This window comes from Podarcis raffonei, chromosome 6 (assembly GCF_027172205.1).
Source record: "Podarcis raffonei isolate rPodRaf1 chromosome 6, rPodRaf1.pri, whole genome shotgun sequence".
NCBI classification, from domain to species: domain Eukaryota; kingdom Metazoa; phylum Chordata; class Lepidosauria; order Squamata; family Lacertidae; genus Podarcis; species Podarcis raffonei.
Genome location: NC_070607.1, coordinates 97,692,479 through 97,719,214, shown reverse-complemented (window position 1 = coordinate 97,719,214; position 26,736 = coordinate 97,692,479). Strand labels below are relative to the sequence as shown.

Below are 26,736 nucleotides of genomic sequence, written 5' to 3'. Positions count from 1 at the left end.
GAGCAGGTGCTGGTCAATATTGACCTTCCTCCTTACACAGCCCTTAAAGCATATTTAATTTTTCCATTAAGAGGGATCAAAAAAGGACAGAGGGGCTCTGGAGAAACTGACACTGGGCTCTGGAGCAGAGCAAAGAGGAAGTTGCTCCTCCAACAGGTAAACTGAGCTCAACCTTGCATCAACAAGGTCTCCACACCTATCGGGTGGGTTGGTTTTCTGCCCAATCCCTTTGCAAGCAAGTTATGTAAAAGACTCGGGCTGTTCCCCCTTTCTTCACCTTTCCTCTCATCATTGGCATTTTCCGATGCCATCATGAGAAATTCTAAGGATATATAAAGAGCTTATTGGATCAGCCATTGGCCCATCTAGTCCAGCATCCTGTTCTCACAGCAACTGAAGAGGATTTGAGCATCCTCCCCTCCTGTGGCTTCTAGCTCCTGGAATTCAGAAGCATTGCTGCCTCCAGCTGTGGAGTAAGACCATCCTGCCTAGTAGCCATCAATATCCCTCCCCTCCGCCATGAATTGGCCCAATCCTCATTTAAAGCCATCTAGGCTAGTAGCCCTTACTGTAGAAGGGAGTTCCATAGTTTAACTATGCGCTGCATGAAGAAGTCCTTTCTCTGGTGCATTTTGTAAAGCCACTTCTGCCCTACAGAGGAGGTGGGGTTGAGGGCTTCACAGCCCCATCACGAGCGTGGTGGCTGGAGCCCAGCCCTGGCGCGATTGGGGGGATTCCCAGCTGTGTCACCCCCTGGCCGGCCAATTGGCTGGCTCTGGGGTAGAGGCCTGCCCTATTTAACACAGGCACGGCCAGGGATCTCCCTCTTTTGCCGCCTGCCAGCTGTTCCGGTTTTTCCCACCCTCCCACCCTATAAGGTTTTCGTTCCTTGACCTTGCTATGGACCTCGGTTGGTTGCCACTGAGGGGCCTGGTAGGAATTTTTCCACTTGGCAAATTGGAACACGCCACTTGGTTTTCGCCAACCTCGTAGCAAATCGTCACAACTTTCTGGGTATTGGCGGTTAGGCGTTGGTATTGCTCTGTAGATGGAAGAGGGGAGGAAGCGCCATCACCTGCCCCACATACTGAAGGGTAGTCCGTTAATGGGTTCCAGGGGGCATGGCCCTGTCCAAAGCCTATGGAAGTGAGGGCCTAAGGCACGCCCCCTAGTGGTGACACTGGGGGAGTTTCTAGTTGATGTGCATCAGCAGGACTCCCCTTCTGGTGGTTAACCCTTCCCGGACTTCAATCGGACGGGCTGGAGTCGGATATAGTCGGTTAGGACCAATGCCTAAGCCAATACCGCTCATCACCTGTAACCAATAAAGTTGTGGCCTTATTTAGCCCATTAACCTTAATAATTGTGTCATGTGTCATTATTTCCACTGGGGGGGGTGGGAACTCACCACGCAATGGCCCTTGCATTTACACTTGTCAATTTAAATGTATTGAAATGCATTACATGGCTGTTTCACCATCGGGAGGTGGCGCACTTCTTAATTTATTATTATTATTATTGATGCTGCTGTTGTTGTTGTTATCAATAACAATAGAATATTTTTTACTCTGTGTTTCCACAATGTGTGGTGCACAGATAGCCCTTGATTCTGCTATGAGTTATGGGATGGGCGGGCAGAGGAACCCAGAAGCTCCTCCCTTTGTGTGGCAACTTACCAACCAAGGTGCCCAGCCTGGCATTCAGTCCCAGGACCACGCTGGAGAGGCTCAGGCACATCTGTGTGAAAGGGAAAGTGAGGGGTGGGGAAGGAGGGTCAGTGAGTCAGTTGCAAGGGGTTTGCTCTTTGTCTTGTCATGCAAGAGTTTCATCAACAGATCGCTGTGCGGCTATCAGGTGGGCCACCCTACCTTGTGGCAACGTGCTTGAAGGTGCCTCTCATATCTCCTCTCAGTCTCCTCTTTTCCAGGCTAAACATACCCAACTCCCTCAACCGTTAGTCAACAGGCTTGGTTTCCAGACCCTTGGTCACCCTCCTCTGTACACCCTCCAGCCTGTCTGTATCCTTCTTAAACTGTGGGAGCTAGAGGGGGTCATACGATACGATCATCTTTATTGTCATTGTCCCATACAGAACAACGAAATTGAAAAATCTACATCAGACATTCAAAACCCAACAAGCCTGCTATCCCAACCTGGTTAGCCCCCTAAAAACTCTGATACCCCATTTTTAAATACAATGTACTCCCATAGAGACTCCTTACACTGCGTTTAAAACCAAAATCGCATTTGGGTAGAAACTGTTAGGATATAGTTCCATTCCACCACAAAAGGGCCAGGCATGACTGTTGTGTATCAAATGCCTGTTTACTCCCAGCACTGTCTGCTGGGAACTTCCGTTGTATGTTGCTTTTGCTGTTTTGCTGGACACGAAGGCAAGCAGACATGTTTTCCTTTGTTCCTGAGCTATGCTAAAGAAAATGCTGTTCATTTTACTTGCACATCTCTCTGTCCACCTCTTCTACTGTGAGGTGATTTACACACTCTGCTGACAGAGCGTGCACAGGTCTGTAAACGCATCTGAGGCTCATGTCGCTGACTGACTGACTGATGCTGTTCCACGAGAGACTGCTGATCGTCCAGAGCCAGCTGGAGGCCTGCCTGATGCCCCCGTCTCCCCAGCAGTATCCCAACAGAAACTGTTTCTTGGGCGGCTAGTCCTTGTCTTTATAACCCTGGACCTTCTTCCAGAAGGCAGAAGCTGAAAGAGATCATTTCCGGGGTGCGCACTATCCTGCGCTATCTCTGCAGCTTTCTTATGGCACCTGGAAGCATAGATTTTATCTAAGGTGGGAAGAGTGCACCCAATTATTCTCTCCGCAGTCTTTACGACCCTGGACAGCATTGTTTTTTCCCTGGCCGTGCAGCTCCCAAACCACACACACAGACCGTAAGTTAATACACTCTCCACAGTACAGTGGAGCCAGTACATAGAGCCACTGACTCACTTTCCCCCCAACCCTTCTACATCTTTGATTGCTTTACCCTTCCATCCATGTCTTATTGTCTTTAGGGAGCGGGAGGGGAGGGAGGAGAAGAGGCAAGTCCAAGGCGTCCTGCCTCTCACATCCCAACACATTTTGTCGACAGCAACCCTGCAGAACCCAAGACACTCAGTTGCTTGAGTTGATTGCCTCACATTGCCTCTTGATCAGGTCTGGAGCAAAGACCTTTCTCATGTGTGTGTGCTAAAATGGACAGGAATGAGCAAAGCAGTTTACCTTGTCAACCAAGACAGCGCGGATGTGGTTCTGAAGGGGTTTCAGGAAGCCCAGCAAACTGGAGAGCAGGACACAGCAAAGAAGAATCAGAAAGAGCAGGTGTTCAAACACTTTTAGTTTTTCTCTTGCATACAACTTTCATGTGCATGTTTTTCCATTAGAAGAGATCCAAGGGGTGATCACCCACAATCCACAATAAAAAGGTAAAGGGACCCCTGACCATCAGGTCCAGTCGTGGCCGACTCTGGGGTTGCAGTGCTCATTTCGCTTTACTGGCCGAGGGAGCCGGCGTACAGCTTCCAGGTCATGTGGCCAGCAGGACTAAGCCGCTTCTGGCAAACCAGAGCAGTGCACGGAAACACCATTTACCTTCCCGCCGGAGCGTTACCTATTTATCTACTTGCACTTTGAGGTGCTTTCGAACTGCTAGGTGGGCAGGAGCAGGGACTGAGCAACGGGAGCTCACCCCGTCGTGGGGATTCCAACCGCCGACCTTCTGATCGGCAAGTCCTAGGCTCTGTGGTTTAACCCACAGCGCCACCCGCATCCCATACAATCCACAATAGAGGGGGACAAAAGACCATCTCCACAAATGACCTTTAAGGAGACAGAATCCTTGGCAGGAGGGTGACATTTTCCACACCCCACTTTTTCCTAGGGACCTCTAGTCTTTTTTTTCCACCACCCTCATCCCATCTGCAAATCTATGGGCAGAGATTTCTCTCCCAGGGAGAAGAGTTTGTATCCCAAAAAATTGTGGGGTGGGCTGGTGGGAGACTGCCTAGGACCCACCTGCTTGCCACCTTGAGTTCCATGATGGAAGACAAGTAGGACGTAGCAGGGTGGGGTTAGATACAAATGTTCTTCAGATGTTTGCATAGGTGGTGAGAGTTCGCCAGCAGGAGACGAAGCTAGCAATAGACCCAGGCTGCTCAACAAAACTCTCTTTTTCAGAGTAGGAAAAGGAAATCCAGCTAAGGTGAAACATCATCCACCTTGCAAGAAAGCACAACCTGCGCCCAGGTATCCGCTACTCACTTGCTACCTCCCAGGAGGATGTCCACGTCTCCCAGAAGGGACTTGCAGGCCGTGACGCTCAGGATGGGGAATCCATGGGGGCTTCTTGTGACACGGACGTCGAGCAGGATGGAAGAACCCACCCTCAGCTCCACGGGAGCAATCAAGCTGCACCGAGGGGCAAGGAGAAAGGTCAGTTGAGGGCGCTGGGTGCCCAGGGAGCTCACACCTCTCAGTTCGCCCCAAGACTAAAGAGTGCATAGTTTGCTGCTCTCATGGGAGCTGACTTAACCTGCCCACAGCTCTGTAGCCGAATTGAATTTGCTCCTCCGAAACCTCCTACACAATTGAATTTTTCAACCTCTTATTAAATGTCAAATTGGCAGACATGGAGCTTTCATACTGCATGTAAGCCAGCAAAGTTTACTATCAGCAAAGTTTACTCAACTTAAACTCTTGTTTTGCATCACTTGCACCTAAAACTCAAAAGAAAGAAAGAAAGAAAGAAAGAAAGAAAGAAAGAAAGAAAGAAAGAACCAAAAAACCAACAACAAGTAATAGGAGAGAGAAGGGGAGAGAGAGAACCCCTATTGTTCTGCCCGGACACTGAGGTCCAGTGCCAAGGGCCTTCTCGCTGCGAGAAGTGAGGTTACAGAGAACCAGGCAGAGGGCCTTCTCAGTGGTGGCACCCGCCCTGTGGAAAGCCCTCCCACCAGATGTCAAAGAGACAAACAACTACCAGACTTTTATAAGACATCTGAAAGCAGCCCTGTTTTTAATGTTTGATCTTTTATCCTGTTTTTAAAATTCTTTTGGGAGCAGCCCAGAGTGGCTGGGGAAACCCAGCCAGATGGGCGGGTTATAAATAATATAGTATCCATATCCGTATCCGTATCCGTATTCAATAGTGGAAGAGAGCAGATCTCCCAGAGAGTGTCTATGCTTCAATTTGCAGCCACATTCTGATGGGCTGAAGCTTGCAAACTGAATGCGGTCTTCTGAATACTTTTCAAAAAGTATTGAAAGGCCCTCTCACCCACCTAGAGATCCAGGCCTTCCAGATTACCTTGCTCGTGGCCCTGAGGCACCTGCCCTGACACCTGGGTCTGATAGCAGCTGTTAGTATCCTAAGTTAACCACCCCGTAGAACTCCGAACCGGAAGTAGGTCACTCACACGCTGCCCCTGATGTGTAGCTGGGCACTGAGGGACAGCTGGACACCAGTCCTTGGGATCAGCTTCACGGAGAGATGAGGGAGCTGAGCGTTCAAAACTCGGATTCTGCAAAAGGAGTGGGAGGGGAGGGGGAAAATAAATAGCAATCAAAACTCGAATGCAGTGGTTCCCAAACTTTTTTGGGACACCACCTCCTTGGGTTCCAGAAACCCCTGCGAGAGACATCACTCACCCCACGACCTTCAGAAGTGATCCGATGATGGTTCGTGGGCTCATGAAATTCGGGATCTGGATGACCATGAGACCTCGCAGCAAGGATGGCTTCCCTTGCTGGCAGACTGTGGAGATATTAAGAGAAGAGGCCATTTTTATATTATTAGATTTTCTGTTTTGCAATTTTAAATACTCAGCGAAACATCCTTGCAATATCAATAACTTGCCTTCTTCTCTTTCCATGGTTCATTTTACATATCCTAAAACCCTGCATATTTTACAAAAACTATACCAATCAGTATTCCATTATTGCATCCATCAAAACTTATTTACACCGTTGAATTTATCTTAATGCTGCTGGTGTTTTCAGGTGTACACAATTACAGTATCCCCCCTATATTCAATAAACATTTCCCAATCTTCTCTAAACGTTATGTTCTTCTTGTTCTCTTATTCTATATGTTAAGTCTGCAAGCTGCCCACATTCCACCAGCTTAAGTGGCAATTCTTCTTTGGCTGGGACCTCGCTTGTTTTCCATTCCATATCTGGGATTTGTCCATCAAAAAATGTGTCCTGCCGGAATTTTTCAAAATGGGTTGAAAATGTCTGGGGAAATCCAGGTACAGTATATGGCATTCGGAAGTGGCCGAATTTCCCCAAAAAAGAGCTCAACAACTTTTGTGTCCGGATTTTCACTTTTTGAAATATGGCAGCCCTAATTAATGGGCATGCGCAACTTAGCTCCAAAATAATAACAATAATAATAATTTTTTATTTATACCCCGCCCTTCCCAGTTCAAAAACCGGGCTCAGGGCGGCTAACAAAAAAATTGAAACACTTTAAAACACTTAGTTATAAAAGCAGCATAAAATACAGTATAAAAACATGAATAACAATAAAATTCAAAAATCAATTAGATAATCCCCAGGGCTAGCTGGCTGAATTAGTCCTACTTGGGCCAGCAAGGAGGCCAGAGGAGAATTAGCTGTGGGGTCTCAGAGCGGGTGAGGGAAGGGAAGGGAAATAAAAGATCAGGCTGAATTCAAATTAAAGGCCAGGCGGAATAGCTCTGTCTTACAGGCCCGACGGAAGGAAGTTAAATCCTGCAGGGCCCTGGTCTCCTGGGACAGAGCATTCCACCAGGTCGGAGCCAACACTGAAAAGGTTGTTTTCTGCTGCTCCAGAGAAGCGGACACGGAGCAATGGATCCAAACTACAAGAAAGAAGATTCCACCTAAACGTTAGGAAGAACTTCCTGACAGTAAGAGCTGTTTGACAGTGGAATTTGCTGCCAAGGAGTGTGGTGGAGTCTCCTTCTTGGGAGGTCTTTAAGCAGAGGCTTGACAACCATATGTCAGGAGTGCTCTGATGGTGTTTCCTGCTTGGCAGGGGGTTGGACCCGATGGCCCTTGTGGTCTCTTCCAACTCTATGATTCTATGATTCTATGATTCAAGAGATGCCAGGTCCTATGGAGAGGCCACTCACCATACTCAAGGGCTTCTTGGTTGACCCTCACTACAGTCCCTGGAGTGGAGCCTTGCGAGGGGACCAGGAGGCAAAGGAGGACACTCAGGACGCAAAGCTTCAACATCTTCTGCGTTGTGGTGCAGCCGTTGGGCAACCTAGGAGGAAAGGAAGAGGAAGGAGAGAAAGGAGAATGGTCAAAACCCACAGGATCTTGCAGCTTCTGTACAGAAGGTCCACGGGAGCAAATAGTGCCTTCAACCTGCTGCAACCTGAAATGCCTACTCACTCACAAGGTAAGAAGGTAAAGGACCCCTCTGTCCAGTAGACCTGAAGGAGCGTCTCCACCCTGGACACCAGGGTCCAGCTCCGAGGGCCTTCTGGCGGTTGCCTCACTGCGCGAAGTCAAGTTACAGGGAACCAGGCAGAGGGCCTTCTTGGTGGTGGCACCCGCCCTGTGGAACGCCCTCCCACCAGATGTCAAAGACAAGAACAACTACCAGACTTTTAGAAGACATCTGAAGGCAACCCTCTTTAGGGAAGCTTTTAATGTTTAATAGGTTATTGTAGTTTAATATTCTGTTGGAAGCCACCCAAAGTAGCTGGGGAGGCCCAGCCAGATGGGCGGGGTATAAATAATACATTATTATTATTATTATTATTATTATTATTATTATTATTATTATATGGTAAAGTCCAGTCAAAGGCAACTCTGGGGTTGCAGCGCTCATCTCGCTTTCAGGCTGAGGGAGCCAGTGTTTGTCCCCAGACAGCTTTCCGGGTCCTGTGGCCAGCATGACTGAACCACTTCTGGTGCAACAGGACACCGTGACAGAAACCAGAACACACAGAAACCCGTTTACCTTCGCGCCACAGCAGTACCTATTTATCTACTTGCACTTTGACGTGCTTTCAAACTGCTAGGTTGGCAGGAGCAGGGACCGAGTAACAGGAGCTCACCCCGTCATGGGGATTCGAACAGCCGACCTTCCGATCAGCAAGCCCAAGAGGCTCCGTGGTTGAGATCACAGCAGGACTGGGCATTCTTACTGCATGACAGAATAATTAAGAAGAAGAAGAAGAAGAAGAAGAAGAAGAAGAAGAAGAAGAAGAAGAAGAAGAGGAGGAGAGAGCTGGAAGTGAGAGCTGGACCATAAAGAAGGCTGATCGCCGAAGAATTGATGCTTTTGAATTACTGTGCTCTTGAGAGTCCCATGGACTGCAAGAAGATCCAACCTCTCCATTCTGAAGGAAATCAGCCCTGAGTGCTCACTGGAAGGACAGATCCTGAAGCTGAGGCTCCAAGACTTTGGCCACCTCATGAGAAGAGAAGACTCCCTGGAAAAGACCCTGATGTTGGGAAAGATGGAGGGCACAAGGAGAAGGGGAAGACAGAGGACGAGATGGTGGGACAGTGTTCTCGAAGCTACAAACATGAGTCAGACCAAACTGCGGGAGGCAGTGGAAGACAGGAGTGCCTGGTGTGCTCTGGTCCAGGGGGTCACGAAGAGTCGGACATGACTAAACGACTAAACAACAACAACAAACAAACAATAATAATAATAAAGAGCAGAGGCTGGAGAGCCATCGGTCATGGATGCTGCAGTTACAACCTGCGTCGAGCCACAAGATTCCCTTCCAGCTCTCGGATGCTGTGATTTTTTGGCTTTTAAGGTGCAATGGAAAAGGTGGTGTATATTTGGCTGCAGGTGGCAAACTCTCCTTCCTTGCAAGTTTCTAAAGAGAGGTTGGATGGCTGTCTTTCAGGGGTACTTGAGCTCACCAGCCCACCCAGAGACTCAGATCTTACCTTACTGCTTTGGGGAGGTGGTAGGTCCGAGAGACGCTGGCTGGGCAACTTCTGCTGCCTCTCTTGCTTCTGTGGGCGAAGGAGACTTGGCTTTTATTTGGCTACCAGGTGTGGGCAAAAAGCTGAAGGTCAGGAGACATGTCGAGCTTAGGTTTGCCGAGGGCGTGAAACGTTTACTTGTGGGAAAATGGGGAGCCTGCTTTCTGCACACAACCCACAATGTATATTTGGGATGCAACCAATCCATCCATCCATCCATCACTCTCAAAGAAGCACCGTGCCTGGTCAAACGGGGAGAGGATTAGCAGGTCTCAGAGCTTCTGAGATGACAAGGCATCTGGGATTCAGACCCCACCAAGTCAAACTTTAGGATCCAGCGGGAACTGCTAGCCCTAGAGCAATATCCAGCCACTTTTGATTGATGGGGTCTGTGTGGAGAGGGTAACAACATTCAGATTTTTGGGCATTGAATTACAAGAGGATCTGTCCTGGAGTGTCAACACAAGGGGGCTTGTGAAGAAGGCGCAGCAGAGACTGTACTTTTTGAGAATTCTAAGGAAAAACCATCTCCCGCAGAAACTGCTGCTTGCCTTCTATCACTGTGCCATTGAGAGCGTGCTCACTTATGGCTTATGTGTGTGGTACGGAAGCTGTACTACCCAGGACAGGATGGGGTTGTGCAGAGTTGTTAAGGCAGCAGAGAGCATTGTTGGCTGCCCACTCTCCACCTTAGAGCAGATTTATGCCACAAGGTGCCATAGGAAGGCACTGGACATAGTAAAAGATCCATCGCATCCTGGTCACTGTCTCTTCGAGCTCCTGCCGTCGGGACGGAGATACAGGACGATGAAGACAAGAACGAGCCGTCTTAAGAACAGCTTCTTCTCCAGAGCGATCTCAGCCCTGAATGGGAAGCCTGGACTTTGAAAGTCATCTAATCTTCCTTGCTGTACTATATTGTATTGTTTTAATTAGTGTTTTTATGGAGCAGTCAAGTAATTTCGTTGTCCCTGAGAGGGGGCAATGACAATAAAGATATTATTATTATTATTATTATTATTATTATTATTTATGACACATTTTTTTCCTTTGCAAAGGACGAAAGCCATTTCATTTGTATTGTTTGTCTGAGGGGGGGTCTATCTGGATGAATTCTTGGGGTCCCGTACCCGGTGTGAGTTAAAATCTAATGGAGGATTCTACTGCTGAACATGTTTCTTTGGAAGGCAATGACCTCCGCTGTCTACTCAAGGGTCCTGATCCGAAGAAGCTCTGTTGCAGGAGCTGCAATGAAGGGATGGGTAGTGGCACCCACCCTGTGGAACGCCCTCCCACCAGATGTCAAAGAGAAAAACAACTACCAGACTTTTAGAAGACATCTGAAGGCAGCCCTGTTTAGGGAAGCTTTTAATGTTTAATAGATTATTGTATTTTAATATTCTGTGGGAAGCCGCCCAGAGTGGCTAGGGAAACCCAGACAGATTGGCAGGGTATAAATAAATTATTATTATTATTATTATTATTATTATTATTATTATTATTATTAGGCCCTCCAGGCTCATGGGTGGGCCTTTCCTCCTCCAACCCACCTCACTTGGCTGCTAGGTAGGAGGACAGCCACAGTTTTTGGTTGTGAGTTGAGCTGGAGAAACAGAGACCGGTTTGCTCTGTGCTGGAACCAAAGCTGTGACTGATGGAGAAGAAATATCTCCTGGGGTGTTGATGCTGTGAACAACCCCCATCCTATGCTCAAGTTGTAAAGGTAGACTCTGGGGTTGTGGCGCTCATCTCGCTTTATTGGCCAAGGGAGCCGGCGTATAGCTTCTGGGTCACGTGGCCAGCATGACTAAGCTGCTTCTGGCAAACCAGAGCAGCGCACAGAAACACCGTTTACCTTCCCGCCGGAGCGGTACCTATTTATCTACTTGCACTTTGACGTGCTTTCGAACTGCTAGGTTGGCAGGAGCAGGGACCGAGCAATGGGAGCTCACCCCGTCGCGGGGATTCGAACCGCCGACCTTCTGATCGGCAAGTCCTAGGCTCTGTGGTTTAACCCACAGCACCACCCACGTCCATGCTCAAGTTGTATAAATGTGTAAATAAAACCATATATGCTAAAAACTCTGCAGTCTCCACTGACCTTCATCCCAAGGAAAGCAAACTCTGGGTAAGAGCTTGAAATTCATGGAGCCCATCACTGCTTGGAAATTGGGGTGGCACGTAACTGTATTATCTCAGCAATCCTCACAACATTTCATTGACTGTCCTAGTTGCCTTTCCTCCAAGGAGCTCGAAGGGGGCATGCATAGTCCTCCCCCACTGCCCCAATTTTATTCTCACAACAGCCTTTTGAGGTAGGTTAGTCTGTGGATGTGAACCTGGGCCTCTCCAGCCCAGCACTCTAACCACTACGCAACACAGTCTCTCCCTCCCTAGTGAGGTAGGCCATTGTTAGCAAAGCCGTCCTGCAAATGGAGGCAGAAAGAGAAGGGTTTGCACTGAGTGAGTCCAAGAGAGGCATTTCCGGGTTCAAAGCTCAGCCTTTCAACCATTCCAGGGCAACCTTCTAAGCCATGGGTAGGCAAACTGAGACCCGGGGGTCGGATCCAGCCCAATTGCCTTCTCTATCCGGCCCGCAGACAGTCCGGGAATCAGCGTGTTTTTACACGAGTAGAATGTGTCCTTTTATTTAAAATGCATCTCTGGGTTATTTGTGGGGCATAGAAATTCGTTCATTTTATTTATTTATTTTCAAAATATAGTCCGGCCCCCCACAAGGTCTGAGGGACCAGCCCCCTGCTGAAAAAGTTTGCTGACCCCTGTCTAAGCTGTTAGGGCATGGTCTTGGTCTGGCTGCCACAGACAAATGTGACTTCCCCCTCTGGGGCCGGTTTCCTAAAATTCAGTTCATTGCCCAAATAACTTTTGCAAAGGAGAGGAGGCCTGTGTGCATTGACATGCCTGGATATGGGATTTAATCTCCTGGCTCTTTTGTTTGTTGAGACAGCACCAGAAGTGGGCACGGGGTGTGTATGTTAATGGCTCTTTTTGAAACGCCCCAGTGAAAGTTGCAAGAGCAGGGCATCTCTGAGTCAACACTCTTTCTCCTGAGTTCCTAAGCCATTTAGGCATCCCTTTGTTATGAACTAGCAGGCTTATTTGCTTTCAGAGTCCTTTCCCATCTTTCAGCATCCTGATCCTGGACTTGCTAAAGAGATCTTGACGTTGCAAAAGGGCTGCCTTCTCTGCCACTTAGGAGCAAACCACAAAGGTTTCAGCTTTGGGTTCACCTGCCCATCACACTGGAGAGCATCACTTAAGGCAGGGGTCCCCAAACTAAGGCCCACGGGCCAGATAAGGCCTGAGGGACTTGTTTATCCAACCAAAAGCGACTGCTGCCACCCACTCTTAATGGTGCTGCGCAGCTGCCCATTTCTGGGTTGGAGTAGCTTGTGCGCATGTGCAAGCATTATTTTTGGTGCACATCCCGGTCAGAGGAGGCCCGTGCACATGTGCACAAGCTATTTCCGGTGCTCTTCTGACCCCGAAGTGCAACGTAAATAGCGTGTGCGCACGTGTATGGGCAAGCGCTCCCCAGCCCTCCGGCCCGCCGTGCGATCGGTGCTGGAGACACTGGCACGGTAAGTTTGCTGACCCCTGACTTAAGGTTCAGCACTTAGGCAGGAATAACTAGCTGCACAAATGCAAGATGGGTGACACCTGGCTTGCCAGTAGCACATGTGAAAATGGTCTGGAGGTCTTAGCAGACCACAAGTTTAACAAAAAAAGTGAATGGAAGTCCAGGCTGCATTGACAGAAGTCTAGTGTTTCAACCAACCCACAGCGCCACCCACATCCAAATGAAGTAATAGTCCTACTCTCTTCTGCCTTGATCAGACCCCACCTGGAGCCCTGTGTCCAGTTCTGGCACCACATTTTAAGAAAGATGTTGACAAGCTGGAAGGTGTGCAGAGGAAGGCAACAAAGATGGTCAAGGGTCTGGAAACCAAGCTTTCAGTTGATGGAACTAGGTATGTTTAGCCTGGATAACAGGAGATTGAGAGGAAATACGATAGCCATCTTCATGGTTGTCATGTGGAAGGTGGAGCAAACTTCTTTTCTTCTGCTCTGGAAGGCAGGACCCGAACCAATGGCTTCAAGTTCCAAGAAAGGAGATCCCCACTCAACATCAGGAAGAACTTTCTGAGGGCTGTTCAACAGAAGGTGGTGGACTTTGAGTTTTTGAAGCAGAGGTTGGCTGGCCATCTGTCATGGATGCTTCAGTTGAGATTCCTGCATTGCAGGGAGTGGGACTAAGTGATCCTTGGTGTTTCTTCCCGTATCTGCTGGATCAGACCAGCATCCTGTTGTCACAGTGGCCAGCCAGATGCCTGCAGGAATCTGGCAAGCGGGACCTGAGGATGACATATGCAAAACTGCAGTCCAACATGCAGTGGTACCTCGGGTTAAGTACTTAATTCGTTCCAGAGGTCTGTTCTTAACCTGAAACTGTTCTTAACCTGAAGCACCACTTTAGCTAATGGGGCCTCCTGCTGCCGCCGCACCGCCAGAGTACGATTTCTGTTCTCATCCTGAAGCAAAGTTCTTAACCCGAGGTACTATTTCTGGGTTAGCGGAGTCCGTAACCTGAAGCGTATGTAACCTGAAGCGTATGTAACCCGAGGTACCACCGTATCGGTCTTACCACTGACTTGCAGGTACTGGAAGTGAGTGGGGCAAAGAGGCAAGATGTTATGTACTAAGCTTGGATCCTAGAACAATAGGCAAGTAGGATCCTAGAATGCAACAACTGACTGGCCTGCAGGAAAAGACCAATCAGGCTCCAGGAGGGAAGCAGAATCAGCCAATCAGACAGGACTCAATGTGTAAATAATGTATGTAAAAGCCTGAGGTCTGAGGAGCAATTCAATCACTGTTTTACAAGCTACAATAAAGAGCATGAAATCACTACAGGACTCCGAGTATATTTCACAAGAGGTGGATAATGTCTTACACATTGCTGTATTTCCATAGCTGTCAACATTTCCCTTTTTTTAAGGGAAATTCCCTTATTCCAAATAGGATTCCTCACAAGAAAAGGGAAAAGTTGACAGCTATATATATTTCTGCCACACCAATTTGGCTGTGTCGACGGAGCCCTCAGAAGAACCTCCCCTTTGCGTTCTGCTTCTGCAATTCAAAACTAACATCAAGGACCTGGTGAGATGAGATGGGCAGCACTCCCATGCTTTATCAAGCATAAAGCTCTTAGAAAACCACAGTGACTTACGAAGAGGGCGTGAGCACGGCAGAAAGGGCACAGGCTCCTCAAAGTTCAACAAAAAGTGTTTACCCAAAAGCTAAGCCAGGGCTTTGCTCTCTTTCCTCTCCAAAGGCAAATCCTTGGCTGACGTGTCCTTAGCGCTACTTGCCGACATCCCTGGAAGTCCGGGGTTATGTTGCACTGGCTCCCAGTGGAGTATTGGGTCAGGTTCAAGGTGCTGGTCCTTTAAAGCCCTTTGTGGCTTAGGGCCCTTGAATCTACAGGACTGCCTCTCCTGGTCTGCCCCGCAGAGGACCTTACGGTCCATGAATAACCATAGTTTAGAGGTCCCGGGCCCTATCCTCCACCAGGGCCAGGGCCTTCTCAGTGATGGCTCCATCAGAATGCTCTGTCCCATGAGACCAGGGCCCTGCAGGATTTAACCTCCTTCCGTCGGGCCTGTAAGACAGAGCTATTCCGCCTGGCCTTTAATTTGAATTCAGCCTGATCTTTTATTTCCCTTCTCTTCCCTCCCCTTTTATGAAGATCACCCGCTCTGAGATCCCACAGCTAATTCTCCCCTCGCTGGCCCAAGTAGGACTAATTCAGCCAGCTAGCCCTGGGGACTATCTAACTGATGTTTGAATTTTGAATTTTATTGTTATTCATGTTTTTATACTGTATTTTATGCTGCTTTTACAATTAAGTGTTTTGAATTTGTTGTTAGCTGCCCTGAGCCCGGTTTTTGAACCAGGAAGGGCGGGGTATAAATAAAAATTTATTATTATTATTATTATTATTATTATTATTATTATTATTATTATGAGCCACAATGACGAAGTTCTAAGTCAGAGGCAGCAATGCTTCTGAATGCTGGTTCCTGGAAACTGCAGTAGAGGAGAGCTGCTCTTGCACTCAAATCCTGCTTGCAGGTTTCCCATTATGGACATCTGGTCGGCCCCTGTGAGAACAGGAGGCTGGACTAGATGGGCCATTGGCCTGATTCAGCAGATGCTCTTCTTATGAACTGTTCTCAGCAGCCAAAAATTAAAAATGGTGGGGTGTTGTGCTGTGGAATCTGTCGTTCCACAAAGTGGTGAGTGTGTCCCACAGACTTGAAAGATCCTGATCTGTTTTGACCAGACAGAGGTTCTCACACTGTGGTCTGTGAACTGCATAAATTGAATTTCCCAGTGGAGGCTCCATGATAAGTTTGCAGAACAATCTGTACCTGATTATTATTATTATTATTATTATTATTATTATTATTATTATTTTATTATTTATTGAATTTATATGCCGCCCTATACCCAGAGGTCTCAGGGTGGTTCACCTGATCACGCACTGCATTCCTTTCTTTCTTTTCTCACAGAGATAAAGGCCGCTTCTTAAACAAAAAGCAAGGCTGGACTATCAAACAGGCTGACTGTGGGCCCTGCAGTGACATTCTCCTCTTGGAATCGGCAGCCAACTTTTTGGGAGAGACCGAAGCCCTCCTAGATGTGAAAACTGCTATCCGGACCTTGAAATGCTTTTTCTGAAGAAGGTTATCCCGTTCTGCTGCAGTTTGCCTTCCGCCCAAAAGCACATTATTTGTATTGCTGCCCACTGCGACAAAATTATGTGAAATTCATTGGTGTTACGTTATTCCACCTCATTTATTTTGATGCAAAGGAAACATGCCGCAAATAAGAGAGGGACATTATTAATTGTGAAGGTGGTGGAGGTTTTTAAGCAGAGGTTAGATAGCCATCTCTCAGGGATGCTTTAGCTGTGATTCCTGTATTGCATGAATCACAGGGGTCCAGGATTCAAAGATACAGGTTTCTGTGTGTGTCTGTGTGGACAAATGAGCACAACCAGCAATTCACACACCCAACACACACACACACACACACACACACACACACACACCCCATCCCTCTGTGGATGCTGTTTAAACCTAAACCTTCAGAAGCTTTCTCTTTTTTAAAAAAAACACAACCATAATTTTTCAACAATACATTTATTCACACCTTATTAATAACAATACATTAAACGTCGACTTCCCTTCCATGGTTGCCTCCAAATAAGAATTACTGCTGCACATTATAATCCAACTATACGTTATTTTTCTCATCTTAGTCTCAATACAACTTTTACAGCTGCTTTTACTCTAAACCTGCTAATGATTTAACCTGTTCTTTGCATGGACTGCAGACATTCTCCAGTTCTCCTTAAATGCTGTTACATCTTGATCTCTTTTTCTCCCTGGCTGACTGGCAGGTTGATTTATGTCCGGCGGTTCTAAGTTGGCTATTTACTCAGCGCTCCCTCTGATCACTTGGAAAAACCTGCCAGACCAGATCTTGACGTCTCTCTTCCTGCTCCTCTCGTCTTCTCCCAGCTTTTCAATTTGACAAAACGGCTTGGCTGAGAGAGTGGTTGGAAATCTCTGAAGGAAATGATCTGCAAGGGAATGAAATAGGATCTGGCACGGCAGGGGTGGGCTCTCATTGAAGGGGGATTTCACGCACACAAAGTCAAAATGCTGGTGGGGGTATATCATTTCCCAAAAAAATTTAATTACCTTACAATCCCACCACATATGATAAAATGTCCCCTCCTTTTCCTTACACTCCCAACATATATTTGAACTAGTTTTGTACATTTTCTCTAACTGCACTGGTGTCATATACCATCTGCACATCATCTTCATATAATTCTCCTTCAACAGGGAACAGTCTGTAAATTTCAAATCAGTTTTCCATAATTTTTCCCAATCTTCCGTCATAATGTTGTGAATTGAAGAAAATGTTCCATCGAACATTTGTTTAAAAAAACCTGAAGCATTTTTGTTAGGGATTGTAGGGAAAGACCTGCCAAAAAAGCTGGAAAACATCTTCATGTATGCGACAACGGCCGCGAGAGTCCTAATAGCACAAGGATGGAAGACTGAAGAAATTCCACCTAAAGAATCATGGCAAGAAAAACTGATGGACTATGTAGAACTGGCAAAACATACACATAAGCTATGGGACAAGGATAACTGTGATTTCAAAGATGAATGGGAACCCTTTACAAAATATTTGAAGACGCAACAAAGTGAATTGGACTCCTTGGCAGGTTTTTAATAAACATTCACAAACTTTTTATTGACATACTCCTAAATTTTGTGAATCTAAGTTTGGCCTCATTGAGGGGCAGTATTTCAATATGAGTAGGAAAATGAGAGTACCCCCAAACATTTTTTTAGGGGAAAAAGTACTGATAATAATAATAATTTATTACTTATACCCCGCTCATCTGGCTGGCCCTCCCCAGCCACTCTGAGCAGCTTCCAGCAGAATATTAAAAACAGAATATTAAAATGAGTCCCCTGCCTCGTTTCCCCCAAATTTGTCCACTTGACTTGGGAGCAGAAAATATCCAAAATATGCAGCGGATTTGGGATGGCGGAGAGAGACTTTCGGAAAAGATATTTGCCGTTTCCTCCAATGGCAAAGGGTGGCGCTTTCTTTGTCATTTGTCGGAAACATAAGAAGAGGAGGCAGGCAAGAAGGGAAGAAATTGCACAGCCTCAGCTTATTAAGAATATCCCCGAACCAAATCCCATTACTTTGAGGCAAAGGCTAACAAATCTGTTTGCAAAGGGAGACAGCTCCTGATGGAGGCAGCTGAGCCCATAAACCATCTCCAGTGCCACCTCCGTGAGTTCAGTCCCTTAGAACTGATTGCTTCTGACAGGGAGCCACAGGTGTTGCTGAAATTGCATCAGCGACGGGAGCGTCAAAGCCGGAGGGGGAAGGCGACAGGCCGAAGAAGCACTCAAGGGCGGAAATGAGACACACTAGATTCTGTGAACCAATCTCAGCTACTAAAACAGCCCACTCTGAGCAAGGAAAAAGAAGAAGTGGGAAGGTTTCTGTGCTCTCCGTTTAATTCCAAAAAGTTCTACTCATTTAAAATAAAAAGTCTAAATAGTTACAAAAACTGAGGACCAGCTCACTGCTGAGTACAGCATCCGCCTCGTATCATAATTGTTCAAATGCCCACGGACCCAACAGCCATACACGTGTGTTTATAATAGATATGTGTGTATACCAGACCCTCCAAGTGTCCCTATTTTTCAGGGACATCTCTGATGTAGAGAAGCTGTCCCAGTTTCTGATCTGATCCCAGATCGTCCCACTTTCCTTTGTTGTTGTTTAGTCGTTTAGTCGCGTCCGCCTCTTCATGACCTCATGGACCAGAGCAGGCCAGGCACTCCTGTCTTCCACTGCCTCCTGCAGTTTGGTCAAACTTATGCTGGGAGCTTCGAGAACACTGTCTCACCATCTCGTCCTCTGTCGTCCCCTTCTCCTTGTGCCCTCCATCTTTCCCAACATCAGGGTCTTTCCCAGGGAGTCTTCTCTTCTCGTGAAGTGGCCAATGTATTGGAGCCTCAGCTTCACGATCTGTCCTTCCAGTAAGCACTCAAGGCTGATTTCCTTCAGAATGGATAAGTTTGATCTTCCTGCAGTCCATGGGACTCTCAAGAGTCTCCTCCAGCACCATAATTCAAAAGCATCCATTCTTCGGCGATCAGCCTTCTTTATGGTCCAGCTCTCACTTCCATACCTCACTACTGGGAAAACCATAGCTTTAACTATATGGACCTTTGTTGGCAAGGTGATGTCTCTGCTTTTTAAGATGCTATCTAGGTTTGTCATTGCTTTTCTCCCAAGAAGCAGGCATCTTTTAATTTCGTGACAGCTGTCACCATCTGCAGTGATCATGGAGCCCAAGAAAGTGAAATCTCTCACTGCCTCCATTTCTTCCCCTTCTATTTGCCAGGAGGTGATGGGACCAGGGGCCATGATCTTCGTTTTTGGAGGTTGAGCTTCAGACCATATTTTGCGCTCTCCTCTTTCACCCTCATTAAAAGGTTCGTTAATTCCTCCAACTTTCTGCAATCAAGGTTGTGTCCTCTGCACTTTTCCTTAGGGTGTCCCAATTTTCATTGGAGAAACATTGGAGGGTATGGAGTTATTCAACTTCCCAGACCTCTGTAGGCAATCCTGAATAGGGAAGGGTTTTTCTGATGTTTAATGTTTTATTATATTTTTATATAAGTTGGTAGCTGGCTGGGGCAACCCAGTCAGATGTGTGGGGTACAAACTTGTGTAATGGGACGTCCCTATTTCGTCAGAGAAATGTTGGAGAGTATGGGATGCCCATTTGTGTATACCAAACAATATAATGTGTCAGGAGAAATTTGACCTCAAATATTGATGAATGTTCATGAAGACTTTGTAAAAAAAAACTGATATAGAAACATGGAGAACTGGGTTTAAGATTGTGAAAATGAGAACCTGAGGGGAAAAACCCAAATTGACAGATTCTTCCACTCCTGTTCAGGAGGACTCCAGGTTTCTCAAGAGAAGTGAGAAGATGCAGAAGCTGCAATTAATTGCTTTAGAGAGAGAAAGAGTTGAGCTGACCCAGTTCATTGTAGTCTAAAAATGTATTTTTAACCTTCTGTTGGAAGCCGCCCAGAGTGGCTGGGGAAACCCAGCCAGATGGGTGGGATAGAAATAATAAATTTATTATGATTATTATCATTATCATCATCATCATCATCATCAGAAGACATTCCCGTGGGGGGGAAGCCCCAACACACCCAACACATTGCTTTCCTCACTTTTCAAATACAGTATAGCCACCTGATCACCTTAAACTGAGCTGAAGTACAGGAATTTAAGTCAGTTTGGAACCAGGCTTGCTTGCTTTCATTGGTTTAAACTAGGTTGGGGGGGGCACTGAGCTAACTGAGTTGCAAGCTCGGCTAGAAACAATCTTTGCCTTGTCTTTTAGTGCTCCCCAGTGGCAACAAGCATGAGTGCGGCTACTTTGGGAAAATCTGAAGCAGCCATTTTTCTCTGGGTTTCTCCTGCTCACGGTCACAGCTCAATGAAGATACTTATTCTGGGATGCAGGAGATGCAGGTCACGGTTGGGTGGAGGAACCCAAGTGCAAAATCGCTATGAATATAATATTTAACTACAGGACATAGGATTCATAGCATGTGACAGGAGCAGGCCTGCGGTAAATTACACAGAGTGAGTTAGAGTTAAAATCTTTATTAGCAAAAGCGGGATCTGCACAGGAGCGTCAGGCCTAGTGAGCACAGCAACTAATCTCCCGCAGGTCTTGCCCCCCCCCCCAAGAAGCAGTTGCTGAGACTGAAGGTCCCTGCCTCCCCACAATCCCCTCCTCTCCAGGGTTTTCCCCAAGTAATCTGAGACTGTGCCTGCCTGGAGCTAATTTCTCCTCCGCCCTCTTCGTGCCTCTCCTGGTTCTGGAAGACCAGCACAAAGGGGAGCTCATCACAGCAGAAGACACCTTTGCTTCTTCACCAGCCTGACCCATCTCTTTCTCTTGGCCTCCCTCCCACTTCAGCTTCTGCCTCTAATTCTGGACTTCTCTCTGCCACAGACTCTCCCCGCTCACTAAGCCCTGTTGCCTCTTCACCTTCTGGCGCCTCCTCCTCCCAGTCTTCTCCCTCTTCTCCCTCTGACCACTCATTGTTGTCCCACCACCAATCCACAGGCTCTGAACCTTCTTTCCCTGGGGGTTTCCCAGCTGGTTCCTCCCACCATTCCTCTGCGCCCACCCAGTCAATGGCAGGATGATGTTGTGGTTGTTTAGTCGTTTAGTCGTGTCCGACTCTTCGTGACCCCCTGGACCAGAGCACGCCAGGCACTCCTGTCATCCACTGCCTCCTGCAGTTTGGTCAAACGCATGCTGGTAGCTTCGAGAACACTGTCCCACCATCTCATCCTCTGTCGTCCCCTTCTTGTGCCCTCCATCTTTCCCAACATCAGGGTCTTTTCCAGGGAGTCTTCTCTTCTCATGAGGTGGCCAAAGTCTTGGAGCCTCAGCTTCACGCTCTGTCCTTCCAGGGAGCACTCAGGGCTGATTTCCTTCAGAATGGAGAGGTTTGATCTTCTTGCAGTCCATGGGACTCTCAAGAGTCTCCTCCAGCACCATAATTCAAAAGCATCAATTCCTCGGCGATCAGCCTTCTTGATGGTCCAGCTCTCACTTCCATACATCACTACTGGGAAAACCATAGCTTTGACTATACGGACCTTTGTTGGCAAGGTGATGTCTCTGCTTTTTAAGATGCTGTCTAGGTTTATCATTGCTTTTCTCCCAAGGAGCAGGCGTCTTTTAATTTCGTGACAGCTGTCACCATCTGCAGTGATCATGGAGCCCAAGAAAGTAAAATCTCTCACTGTCTCCATTTCTTCCCCTTCTATTTGCCAGGAGGGATCAAAGGGGTCTTGCCAGGAATAATAGAACATATTTCAATCTGGGCAAGCCAAATTGAATTGCTTATTATCTTAAGAGATTCAAACAAGTCTGCAACCAGCTTCCTGCTGGGTAAAGGGGAATGCAATCTGTTGTACGAAGAAACTTGCTAGCACTTGCTGGTATTAATCGATATATCCTCTCCTGTTACCCACAACATTCCCACACTAGAAACATTCTTGTTTAGACAAGCCTATCCAGATGCTTAGAAAGTTGAGGCGAATTTGTATCCGCTTTAGTATTGTAACTTTCTGCGCGTTTTAAAGTTTGTTAGCAATTATCCCCTCCAATTTATTGTTTCATCTTTCCACAAACCACTTTGAGGTCTTTTACGGCGTGCAGATTTTACAAAGTAAAAAAAATAACAAATGGAAGCTGTGATTTTTTTGCGCTTGTGGTGATCTTGGGGCATTCATGCACAACTCTGCTTTCAATGCTTTGAGCTGAGTGCCCTTCTCCATTTCCAGCTTCTGCAGGCCCCAGGGCCTCCGGCTGAAATCCCATAAGTTTTCATAGCACACATGTTCAGGAGGCCACGCGGCGGCTGTCCCACTTTTGTTGCTCCGTATAGTATAAAAGCACCCGCCCAGCCAGAGAGCAACAATGGCTTTGAGGGTGCTTTTTGTACCACAGCTTTCCCTGAGAAAACCTGCCGTTTACCGCTAGATCGGAACAAATGTCAGTTGGGTTTTCCGCGGACTGACATTTCTTCCAATTCAGCGGTAAACTCTGGGTTTCCCCACAGCGGAACAAAAGAAAAAACTCTCAGGCCCATCACCAGAAATCGCTGGACTTCCTCATTTGTTCAGATCTTCACCATACGCGGCCAAAACAATAATAATGGCATCTTCGGAATGCAAAGATAACTTTTCAAAGCGACTGACTTTTGCAGTTTATTCTATTCGTCTTAAGCATCTGTTTCCCCCATAGTTCCATTTCCAAAAGCAGAAGAGGGAAAAATTGAAAAGGTATCCATGAATAGCATAATAATAATAATAATAATAATAATAATAATAATAATAATAATAGGGGAACATGCTGCTATCCTAGGTCTGATGATAGACTTTGCTAGAATCTCACACACCTTTGAGGGCTCAGGGCATTTCCCCTGGTTGTGGGAAAGAGAGGCGCTCAACCCACCCCCGCCTGTCCCGTCCCCCCGCCAAGGAAAGGAAGTTGCGCATCACCTACTCGATCAGTGGGTCTACTCTGATTTCCGCGTACTCCGAAGAGCAGCTGCTGACGCTCAGCCCCAAAGGTACCACCGCCAGCCAGATGGTAGCACAAAATGCGACGCGCACTGTGGCCGGTAGCAGCCTAAGCAGAGAGGAGAGGAAGGTCAGCTGCTATCCATCCCTGATTCGAGAGGCGAGGCCGAAACAAGGGCACTATGGCCGCCGCCACCACCCCAGACGAGGCATGGCTCAGTGGCCAGGCGTGCGCTCTGAACACAAATGGTCCCAGGTTCAAATCTTGGCATCTTCAGATAAGACTGGAGAACTTCTGCCAGTAATGGAGCAGAATCAGATTTAGGGCATTGTCGGTGGTTCCTCTGCGCAGGGTGCCTAGCCAAGGGGGCACAGAATTGTGCAGAGCTGTGATGGAGAAGATCCATTTGCGGCAGCCAAATTTGGGGCTTGCACAGGGCGCCATATTGGAGGAATCAAATGAATCAAATGGGATTTAGCTGCCCCAGCGTCCCTGACATCCCTTCACCCCCGCCACTCCCGTGATGGGTGAATCATTGCAAAAGACAGCAGTTTACAAGAAGGGAATAAGGAAGTGAAGTGATCTTGAGAGGGGACTAATCTTGAAATTTGCTTATAAATCATGCTCCCCAGCGGAGGAACTGGTGGGGTGGAATTCTTCTGATCTTCTTCCTTGCTTGTAAAAATTTTATAATCTTGCTCTAGGAATGCTCATATATCATGTAACAATATTACAAAATATTATCTCCCCCCTCCCCGAAAATTTAAGGGCCAATATTTGCAGCCTATTAAAGTGCTCAAGAAAATGGAATCTGTAAAATATAGTCACTAATTTTACTCTTCGGAACAGTGGAAGAACCATTAACTAGTGCTAGAAAAGCACTAGAAAGAATAGAACAATTCGGACAAGTAGCAGGTTTCAAATTAAATAAGAAAAAACCAAAAATGTTAATGAAAAATATGAACCGAGAGTTGATTGATACTTTGCAGCATCAGAGTGGAATAGAGGTTGTTAAAAAAGTTATATATCTAGGAATCTGGTTAACATCGAAAAATATAAATTTATTTAAAGACAATTACACACCGATATGGAATGGTATTAAAAGGGACTTAGAAGTGTGGGGAAGAATGAAACTATCCTTAATGGATAGGGTTTCAGTTTTTAAAATGAGTGTGCTACTGAAAATGTTGTTTTTATTTCAATCAATCCCAATAATTAACAGAGCTGGTATCTTTAGAGAGTGGCAAAAAAAAATTTCAAGATTTATCTGGCATGGGAAGAAGCCAAGAATTAAATTTAAACTGTTAACAGCTATAAAAGAAAGAGGAGGCTTCTCCCTACCACATTTGAAATTGTATTATGAAGCATCATGCCTTTGTTGGTTAAGGGACTGGATATTATTGGAGAATACAGATCTTTTAGATCTAGAAGGATTTGACAACAGATTTGGATGGCACGCATATCTATGGTATGGCAAAGTAAAAGTTCATAAAGGATTTGGAAACCACATATTTTGAAAGTCATTGTATGAGGTGTGGGATAGATATAAAAATCTATTAGAACGTAAGACACCATGGGGGCTCTCGCCACTTGAGGCAATGACTGTAAAAAAGAGAAATGTGAGTAAAAATTGGGGCACCTATGAAGAATTAGTAATAGCGAGGGAGAGCCAATGGAAGGTAAAGCCATATGAAGATGTAAAATGTATGGTGAATGATTGGTTGCATTATCGTCAAGTCAATGAAATGTTTAAAGAAGATAAAAATAAAAATGGATTCAGATATACAAAATCAAGATTTGAATTGGAGTTATTTAATAACAGAGTTGGGATGCGGGTGGCGCTGTGGGTAAAAGCCTCAGCGCCTAGGGCTTGCCGATCGAAAGGTCGGCGGTTCGAATCCCCGTGGTGGGGTGCGCTCCCGTTGCTCGGTCCCAGCGCCTGCCAACCTAGCAGTTCGAAAGCACCCCCGGGTGCAAGTAGATAAATAGGGACCGCTTACTGGCGGGAAGGTAAACGGCGTTTCCATGTGCTGCGCTGGCTCGCCAGATGCAGCTTTGTCACGCTGGCCACGTGACCCGGAAGTGTCTCCGGACAGCGCTGGCCCCCGGCCTCTTAAGTGAGATGGGCGCACAACCCTAGACTCTGTCAAGACTGGCCCGTACGGGCAGGGGTACCTTTACCTTTACCTTTAATAACAGAGTTAAAATGTTATCTAAAATGTATAAATTACTATTGGAATGGCATTTGAAAGATGAGGAAGCGACATCAGTTATGATTCATTGGGCCAAAGATATTGGTCATAATATACAAATAGAGGATTGGGAAAAATTATGGAAAGAGGGATTAAAATTTACTGCTTGCAGTGCATTGAAAGAAAACATCATGAAAATGATGTACAGGTGGTATATAACACCAGTGAAGTTAGCTAAAACGTACAGAAGAGATAAGAAATGTTGGAAATGTAAAGAAAATGAGGGTATTTTTTACCAAATGTGGTGGGAATGTAAGAAAGTGAAGGACTTCTGGGAAATGATTTATAATGAATTTAAAAAATGTTGAAATATACATTTTTTAAACAACCAGAAGCCCTTCTGTTGGGTATTGTGGGTACAGAAATTCATATGAATGATAAAAAATTGTTTTTATATGCAATAACTGCAGCACGGATATTGTTAGCCCAAAGATGGAAGCAAGAAGAAATGAAGACGAAAGAAGAGTGGCAAGAGAAATTGCTGAACTATGCCGAGATGGAGAGATTCACCGGGAAAATTCGGAACTAGCAGCACCAGACTTTCCTAAAGGAATGGAAGAAGTTTTTGACATATTTGGAAAGCAACCGTAACCAATTCACATCGCTTGTAGGCTTAAAAGAAGTTTTGTAAGGAGTAATATAGAAATTATTGTGAAAAGAATTAAGAATAGGTATAAAGATTTGAATTTATAGCAATAACTATAGTAACAAAATGCATAATTCGGAAGGATTTTAGAAAACCATCAGTTGAGGTTGAAGGAAGTCTTAGGCTGTGGTAGCCAAAAATTTTGAAATGCTGTTTAAAAGGATGATATGCTGGAAAATATGAGGAAAAACTAATAAAAAATCATTAATATATTTAAAAACAAGAAACACTGGCCAAGAAGGTCAGAAACTGTAAAATGAGGGCAAGGTCATAACTATGGCATGGTCTGCTCAAACAATCTATAAAACACACACAAAATTTTCTCTTCCGTTTAATTTGCATGCAAAAGCCAGGAAAATGTCATTAGAAACTCATCTAGACAAAGATGAGAAATGTCAAACTTTTTTTATTCCCTTGTCTTCTGCTCATTATATATACACACACACACACACACACACACACACACACACACACACATTCAAAGATATACAAAAATACAAACCCACAACAAAGTATCTTTTTATAATATACGGAATTAAAACAGTAGGCAAAAAACCGAATGGCACCAATCAGCCAATTGGACAAAATTCCTACCAGGCCCCTGCCCCAACAGCAGACGACCCCATGACAGGCATCGCAAGGTCAACACACAACACAAAACTTAAAATTAGGGAGGGTGGGCGGGTGACCCAGTGCACGCAGCTTAAGAAACCTCTGTTCCCTCCCCAAAGATGGTGTCCCCTCCCGGCTGCGCCACCTGCGCCTTGCTGATCTTGTCAACCATCGCGAACCGCCACCTGACGCAACCCTCTTGCTCGCTCGCCCCGCGTTCCGTATCCCGGTTCCACCTCTTCCGGTTGCATCCAACCCTTTTCCAAAATATTCTGCGGTTTTTTTAATATACATTTTTATTGATTTTTTAACATATCAGTTCCAACAGTCATACCACATACCGTCTCATCTTATACAATATTTTTTAGACTTCCATCAACACCTCGGATGATTTTCCGTTCTTTATCACTTATTGTGCATTTCTTCTATACTACTATATAGTAGTATACTATATACTGTACTACACTTAAATGTCCTTAACTAATGATTCTCTTCATA

The 26,736-nt window shown here is 46.1% G+C and overlaps 1 protein-coding gene across 1 annotated transcript in view; it reads right to left on the bottom strand.

Annotated features, from left to right (window-relative positions):
- Window positions 1-26,410, bottom strand: part of BPIFB2 (BPI fold containing family B member 2) — a 36,671-nt gene extending 10,261 nt beyond the window's left edge. Inside the window, exons 1-8 of the mRNA XM_053391730.1 lie at window positions 26,339-26,410; window positions 8,922-9,022; window positions 7,133-7,269; window positions 5,664-5,769; window positions 5,432-5,536; window positions 4,278-4,424; window positions 3,240-3,297; window positions 1,677-1,737 (exon numbers count right to left, since the gene is read on the bottom strand). Of these exons, the coding sequence (XP_053247705.1) occupies window positions 1,677-1,737; window positions 3,240-3,297; window positions 4,278-4,424; window positions 5,432-5,536; window positions 5,664-5,769; window positions 7,133-7,269; window positions 8,922-9,022; window positions 26,339-26,410 (787 nt within the window). The remainder of the gene's footprint in view (window positions 1-1,676; window positions 1,738-3,239; window positions 3,298-4,277; window positions 4,425-5,431; window positions 5,537-5,663; window positions 5,770-7,132; window positions 7,270-8,921; window positions 9,023-26,338) is intronic.
- Window positions 26,411-26,736: the final 326 nt, after the last annotated feature.